Genomic DNA, 8,561 nt, shown 5'->3' with positions numbered 1-8,561 from the left:
GTTACCAACACACATATACAAGTACATATATATGAATATAAACCTACAAAAATATACGCATACAAACACATGCTCATGAGAGGACGGCATAATTTTTGCGTTGTCGGTATGCTTCATAACCAATTACAAAATGCGCATACTTTTACATAATATTACACGTACACATATCTACATACACATACTTTCACATATATATATATATATACATTAGTGTATTTGTATGCGTTTTTGTCGCGCTTTCGTAGAACCAATTGCGCGTTGGTAATGCATCAGAGACTGACAATAGCGCCAACACTCACACATAGGCAAATGCACCATTTTAACCGCGCGTTGACATAGACAGTAACTTGCATGCCTCCACACAAATACACACACATACGTATGCTCGAGCTAACTCTATAATCAACTGATTGACGCGTCACAAAATGCGCAACGTATTCAAGCTTTTCAGCGGAAAACAAAGCACACAACTACACGCATGCGCGTATACAGACACACGCACACACAAAGAGTCAAACCGCGACACAAATCGCTTGGAATATTATACGTGTATATATGTAAATGAATTGCCATGCAGTTATGTAAGCACTGCTGAGAATCTACTTTGATCGAAAGGCAGTGATAAATAATTCAATTGTGCGCCCACAGTAGATATATGTATGTCTAAATATAAGGGTTGATTATACATCTATGTAGCACGCTAGCGTTTTTTTTTTTTAATTTTCTTCCCTAGCTTCTTTCTAACAGCCAGTTTCTCTAGCGCATAATTTTTCAAAAATCACTACGATATTTCTTAAAGCTTGCCCCACGGTTAAAAGCGTTTAATGCACCAAGGAAGCTCAATTACACACTTTCATTAAGCGGGGGCTCATTTTTCACAGAGCACTAAAACCAAATGATTTCAAAAAATTTTATAAAAATTTTTCTTTTTTTTGAAAAAATATTTGAATAATTGAAAAATTTTTGAAAAATTTTTGAAATTTTTTTTTTCAATAGTTTCTAAATATATTTCATTAGTATTATACATTTATTTTATACTTTTACCCCTTAAGCTATTTCACCTAAATTCACCCTACCAAATCCGCTTCACTTTACTCATAAAAATTTAAGCGTTGCCTACATTTAGGCTTGAAGAAAAAAAATTAATTAGCATTCACATTTCCTAAGGGTGGAATAACGTTTTAAAATTTTAGTGCTCTTTTTATAGTTGGAAGCATCATATTTCAAGAGTGTTGTGAGAAAATTGCAAGTCGATTAGCTTACAATGGCTGGATTAAAAGTATTTTTATGCTATATGATCGTTTTACATCAGATTTTTTAGTGCTCAAAACTTTTAATCGTTTTGAAAACCACTTCTGTACATAATTTTCAAGGACACTGGAGAATTTTTTAAAATATGTTAATATTACTTATTTTACAATAATAGTTTGTCACAAAAAATTGCGTTATTTCCGTTAAAGAAAATTTCGAAAATCTTATCACTCATCGCTGAAGGGTATTGGCGTTGCCAAGCGATTTTTAAGGCATATACTGACTTCTTAGCGATCCCGTACGGGATAAATTAATATACGACTTGAGTTGAAAATGCGTTTGATTTACGTTCAAAATGAGCGCGTCATAGAGGTTCGATTTTTGCGTTATAAGAGTGGAAACTCTATATCACCAACTTCAACACAGTGAGACTTATAAGTGTGTCTATGGTATATATAGAAATATATTGTATATTCACTGCTTCAAATTTTCTGTTATTTGAACTCAACTTTATTCCAATTAAGATCAGTTTAAAATAAAAATTTCGTTTATTTTTAAATTCGATTATCTTTTCTCATTGTTGTCCTCACATTTCATTTCGAAAATGACTTCTAACGTGCGCGATTGACAATCTAGATGCACTTTTCAAGTCTCAAAGTCTCACTATCGCTAGACTACTTTCGCCATTCCACAAAAATGTGTGGCGTTTACAGACTAAAACTTAAACTTGGCATAATCTCTTGTGCTGTAAGTTCGAAAGACAGCTGTCACTAATAACCACTTGCCACTTTATTCTTGCAAAGTGCCATTTACCACTGGCAACTTGACTGCCCAACCGCCTGACTCCCCGAATGTCTGACTGCTTGGCTTGGCTCGGCTTGACATTTGCAAATAACACAACGGCAGTGCATGCAATGCAGCGCCCTGGAATGCAACGAGCAGTGAGCAGCGACCAGCTATCTTTTAGCACCACACTGACTTGACAGCCCACCAAAGATCCATCTGTCCAACTCTGTGCGCTGATAATTCAACTCAAATTTGCGTATTTTAAAGTAATTTCCACTGTGCGTTTTGTATTTTGCAGCAGCTAATATGGTGCTGCGCCTAAAAGCCGACTACGCCAGGCAGCGGGTAAAGGCATTGGTAAATAGCAGACGCCAGTTGCGGCGCATTTTACACTTAAATGCACAAAATAATGTGCGCTCACACGCACAAGGCATAAACAAATACACACACACACATATATATATATTGTATATACATACACATGCCACAGTGAGAGCATCATTGCGACCGCCACCGCAATTCTAACTTTAAATGAAAAGCGCGGTTGAGTGAATGTTTTAGAAAGTGGCCGCGCAGCTGTTGCCACTGAGGCGAGCGCCAACTGAAGGCAGCGACTAACTGACCGCGCGAGCAAGCGCGTAAGCGAGGCATTGACTTATCGCTTAGCTGTAAAACGCGCGCGAAATGTTACGTAACAAATGCTTATAAATATATGCCATTATAACGGCTTTAATTTATATAGCTGCATATATTTTGCGCCAATAACAACAACTGAAGATTTGCATATTGGCTTACTAGGCTTGCTAGCAGGCAAACAATGCCAGCCGCGCGCTTAGCGTCGCCGCTTCTATTCCCACTGATACCGCGCGTACACACTGTGCGCCATCAAATATTCACTCCCCAGCTGCGCCACAACATTTCACATTTCAACTGAAATCAAAGCGAATTTAATGCCGGTGCGCTGTGCACGCGTTAACCTTACTGCTCCCCCAGCGTCACAACGTGCTGTTGTATGCTACCGCATAAGGCTGCCATTGTGCGAAAGGTTGTGTTTGTGTATGCGCGCAGGGTCAGTCAACGTAAATATTTGTCATTATCTACAAAATATTTTTTTCCTCTTCTTTTGCGCTTTCAATTTAATGATTCTAAGCATTTGGATATGTCAGCGAGTTATTACTTGGGGAATTTTGCTACCGTGAAACCCTCAGCGTTTCATTTTCCAATGGCAGCACTTCATTGTGTTGACTTTACTACATTTACGCAGCAATGCACCCTACGCACTTTCACATACACGTAAACTACTCATACATTTGCAACCTTTTATAGTTACTGAACGCGTACGCGCTACTCATACGCCCTGTTGGCTTCTGCCTGTGGGAGGGAAGCGCTATAGAAAAAGTGCGTGTTTAATGTGTGTGTGCGTAATAGCTAGCAGGATATTTATAGATATTAAATTGAGGCAATTAATTTTTACTTAATTTTCTTAAGTTTTTTGGGGAACGAATTGTTGTACTTTAATAGAATTTTGTGTATTATAGAATATCTAGCAGAAAAAAAAAATGTGTTGAATTGGCAAATATTTTCCTTAGATGGAACGTATAATCTTAGGACGCTATTGAAGAGAACACCTAGTTGGACATACGTTATACATAGTTTAAGAAAACACAGTAAAATTTATGAAGAAAATATTAAGTATTTTCGAGCTACACGCGGTCTCCGACGGCACTAAAATATAAAGTTCTTCATTACTGCAGTAGGTAGATTCCTGCCTTCCTCGTGCATGAATCCCAAAAATTGACAAAATGGCATTGTTCTAAAATAAAATTTTTGAATTTCACCAGCTACTCTCAATAATAAGTTTCACCAGTAAAATCATCCGCTATAGGCACTAGCGATGTGTGTGGCCTGGCGCAGTCCTGATAGAAGACAATTGCTTACTTCAGACGGTTCAATCGTTTGGTCGTAACTCCCCATACTACGAGCTGATGCCATGCCAATCCCACCAAACACAAAAAAAACCCCCAGCAAAACCATTCTGAACGTCAAACCTGGCTTGGCGGCCGCAGACAGTTCTTGGATTCGGAAAGATTTTCTGCATCTCAGTCCGTCAAAACGGAAAATATTTTCTTAGAGATGTTTTATTTCATCTGTGTGCGCCTAAATTTATGCTATTACTAAGTTAATTTGGAAAGCATACTTGCCAACTTTTTCACAAACACTAATTTCACTACAAAATCAAATCATGCGACCCAAAGAGGCTTAACGCTACTTTTACAACAAAAACGACCAAGTTTGAGTTGTAGTTGTCACTGTAGCTGGTGTGTGTATGTGCGCGCATAGTTGCTAAATTTGAATCCCGGCAGACAGGATGTTGCACACACCGATTTACAGCTACAATATCCACGCACACATACACATATACATTAGCAACAACAATTGCGACGCTAACAACAGCGCAATGAGCATGAACGCAGAGCGGCGCAAAAAAAGTGTGCAAAATACGCCAACAATTTTATTTGCTTGCGATGTTGCAACTAAAAATTCACAATTACAGTGAATGGCATGAAAATGGAATTGTTGGGTGAGTGGGGAATGGCATGGAAATTGCATTCAATTGCGAAAATAAATGGACAAGAAGCGTTTAGCGCGTAAAGTTGTATGCTTGCTTGTTTGTTGTCGCTGCTATTATTGTTGTTGTAGCAGCTATTTTCCTACCGCCATTATCCCTTTGCGGCAAATGTCAGCGCAACGTTGTTGTCCGTGTTTTCCACACTTTTGGTTTTGTGTCTATGTGTGTGTGTTTGGGTTGCTTTAGCATTCTCATTTAATTGTTGTTGTTTTCATACGCCTTAGTTGGCATTGTTGTTAGTCGTTGTCAGTTGTTGTTTTCACAGTTGAAGTGGTTACTTAAAATCTCATCAGTAAACGCCAACAGCTAAGCAAAAGCACACAACAACAAAAAACAGCAAAAAGTAACAACAATTAAAGCAACAAAAAAGGCAATCGGTTGTGTGGAAAAACACGTTGGCAGGATGAGCAATAAAAACATTCATTTCAAGTGCAAAAATAAATGTTAAGAGCAAAGTGGCAAAGTGTACAACCGCGTTGCTAGTAGTATTAAGCAACAACAACAAAAGCAAAAACAAGCAACAAAAAAAAGCACTAAAATAAAATGAAACAGCAAATCAGCACTGCCACCATACATGCATGTAGGCACAGCAGAACCGTCTATGTGCCGTTCGCTGCTAGCATTTAGCATACCCTTAGGCGCAATAGTTTCGAACGAGCCAGAATGAGGCACGACGATGCGCTGGGCACTAAAAATGCCGCATAGTGTCATGGCAGCGGTGAAAGACTGAAATTGTCTGTCCGCAAAGCGAAGATAAAAATAAGCAAAACAAAAGAAGAAAACAAAAAACAACAGCAACACCAACCGGAACAACGAAATCACAAAACAAATAAGCGTTAAACAATGAAGTCGAAATTGTTGCAAAGGCTAGGCACTTCTCGAAAAGGAGTGGCTTGTTGTTGTACAACTCGTTGTTGTTGTATTTTTAGCTTAGCATAGCGGGAATTATGCATGCGGTGAGGCATAAAAACCCAACAGGAAGTTGCAAAGGTAATAGGCGTGCTGCTGTTGTTTTTGTGTGGGCTTTTCTTATAAAATATTATTGCTGTTGTTATTTTTGGTAAATAACAAGGAAATACCGTTGCAGTTACGGCACACAAAAGCACAAAAACATAAACTGTGGTGCGCTTAGTGGCAAAATAATATGCGGAACAATGATTTTCGGTGGATTGAATTAGTTTGTGGTGGAAATTAATATAATAAACAATTTCTAATTACATGCAGATAAATATTTAAAATAAATAAATAAGTTTAAGCCAACAATGGGAGTATAGGGTTTATTCTACTATGCAAACAATTGCTTAGAGAGGAAAAAATAGAAAGCTTTTCCACGCCCATCTGTTGTTAAGCTGCATAAAAAAATTTAAATACGGATAAATAGCGATTAAACAAATTCCAACTGCGAATCGCTGCTGAATCTCAACTAAACCGATGCATTTCTGCAGCAGAACCGGTGTTGAAAAGTGGAACACTTATGACAAAGTCAAGTAAATAAGGTGGGATGAGAAATTGTGTTTCATTAGCACAACGCAAGTTCACACACACATAGATAGTGACCACCAGAAGATCTGTAAGCTTAGTTGGCAGGTTTCTATGCATCCACCTTATAGACCAGACCTGTTACAAACTGATTTCTACCTGTTGCTGTATATGGCTAATGATTTTGGTGGTGAGAAATTCGCCTCAACAGAAGCTTGTGAATCGGCTGTACTAGTTTTTTACCATTAGGGCGTGGGTGCAAAATAGCAGCATCGTCAGCCAAAACTCGATTTTTTTATTGGTTACAGTAGCTATCAAGAGCCATACACTGAATATAGCGATCTTCCAACTTTTCTATAAAATTTTTGTGGTACGAATTTTTTTGTTTTTTAAAACGGTCTTCAGAATTTAGCGACACGTTTTCGGCGGACATTGTCTTGCGACCTGAGATCAGCAGAAGGCCAGATCTGCAGAATATTGTCGATTGTGAACTCGCACGGTATCCAACACGTTCCTTTGATATCCTTAAAGACTCAAGTATCTCGAGCAACTTCATTTGACAGGCCATCTAAAATTATTCTGGGCATTTTTTGACGGTTTTGTGCGTAAATAGTCCCGTTGGACATTCATTGCTTTCATCGTCTGTCCACGCTGCTCTAATGGTTTGCTCGCTTTTAAGCAAACCATTAATGAATGACGCAGAGCCCGAATTACACTCGTTAAGCCACTTTTTGGAATCACTAATTTTGTTTTTGAAACACACGTCGTTGGCGCCATAAGTCAAGTTCAAATTTATTTTTTACTGTGTTTGACTTTCGACTGTACAATAACTTGCTATCGGAAACGCTTTGAATTTATTGAGCATAAAAGTCAAAAGTCAAAAACAAACAATATATATTTATCAAATTTTGGCATTCCGAGTTTAAAATTTAATCGCCAACAAATTTCTAAATTTTAAACAACATTTAAAATTTTTGCCCGATCATAATAAAATCAAAGCAGAAAAGTGAAAATAAATTATACAGATTTCATATTGTAGATATTATGAAGCATCAGAAAGCGCAGAGACAAATGAAACAATGTTTAGATCTGGTCAAACTAATAAAGAACAGGCCCAGGCCGCAGCCATACTATTGTCGCCGGAGCAGCCACGCTGGACGAAGCCGCAGAAATGAAAGCAATTGCTTATTCTATAACGCGAAAAGAAACTTTCATCGCTCGTGCATTTTCAACTGTCATAATGCACACCCTCAAGCACTTGAATCCAGTCATTCGTCGTTTCACATAACGAACCATGACTCTCGAATTAACAGTGATTTCAGTAGTGCTGAAGAAATCAGCCGAAAAAGCAGTGTACATTCGAAATCTGAAGTAGAATTATTTAAAGTTGAATCGCAAGTAACGGTGCTGTCAAATGGATTAGTCAATGAACTAAGCAAACTTTCAAATACAACGCTGAATACAAGTAAATTGCCGCAAGAAACGCAAGAAAACGCAAGCCCTTGTTGTTCGAATAACAGAAAATCCAACACTGAAGAGACTATACTTAAACCCATACCCAACGATGGGGTGTCTATTGCCGAGTCTATAGCGAACTCCAACGAAGCAATCGCATCCGTAGTAAATAGTGCAGAAAACACACTCAATGCCAGTCAATCAGCGCAAGAACACGAAGCTACAACAACTGTGGCTGAACATACCGTTAGTAGACAAATATTGACCGATGAAGAAGCGGGCGGTGACGGTCATCACAACAACTCAGTCATCGAAATTGAGATCACATTACTGTCTGGTAATGATACAAATTCGGATGAAGAGGATGAGGGCGACGGCGAGGGCGAGGGCGATTTTGAGACGCCCATGCCGGAGGAAAGTAGAGAGTGAAGGGTGTATAAACTTTTAAACCAGTGTTCGTGAACAAAATATAAATGCTGTATACGAATAAATATAAATTTGTAAAGTTTAAACCAAAGTGTATCTGATAAGATTTTAGCTACAGATTTTTAACTTCCAACCGTGTCAGGTGATTAGTAGCTCATGCTAGTCGTGTAAAAAGTACAAAGATAACAATACGATTGAATTGAAAAAATTGTTTAAGAAAAATTGCAATTATAGAGAAATCTCAGAATCCCAGTTTAGAATAACCTAAGAGGCACCTAAGTAATTGGATTATGTTGTTGGTTATTGTGGTGGTTGTCATTGTTATGGTTTTGGTGGAGATACATAAAAAAGTACATATCCTTATATTCTACATTGCTACCACGTTGACAGTCTTTGGACAGAACAAAATTGTGATTACGTTGAACCTACTATCGACGGAATGGAGTTTTAACATCCGTTATGTTTGGGAGGGTTCATTTTAATTAATGATATTCATCAATGCCTTGAATCCAGCTATATCCTAGAATTGAATAAC

The 8,561-nt window shown here is 38.1% G+C and overlaps 1 protein-coding gene across 1 annotated transcript; it reads left to right on the top strand.

Annotated features, from left to right (window-relative positions):
* The first annotated feature begins 7,040 nt into the window (after positions 1-7,040).
* LOC106615272 (myb-like protein X) lies at positions 7,041-8,117 on the top strand. The gene has a single exon (XM_014231417.3). It carries the CDS (start codon positions 7,190-7,192, stop codon positions 8,027-8,029), a length of 840 nt encoding a protein of 279 aa, XP_014086892.2. The 5' UTR covers positions 7,041-7,189; the 3' UTR covers positions 8,030-8,117.
* The last annotated feature ends 444 nt before the right edge of the window (positions 8,118-8,561 follow it).

Source organism: Bactrocera oleae, chromosome 3 (assembly GCF_042242935.1).
Source record: "Bactrocera oleae isolate idBacOlea1 chromosome 3, idBacOlea1, whole genome shotgun sequence".
NCBI classification, from domain to species: Eukaryota; Metazoa; Arthropoda; class Insecta; order Diptera; family Tephritidae; genus Bactrocera; species Bactrocera oleae.
The sequence above is the reverse complement of the archived record's forward strand: the minus strand, read 5'-3'. Positions and strand labels throughout refer to the sequence as shown.

Coding starts and splice junctions, on each gene's coding strand:
- LOC106615272 (XM_014231417.3), top strand. CDS start 7,190: ATGAAGCATCAGAAAGCGCAGAGACAAATGAAACAATGTTTAGATCTG.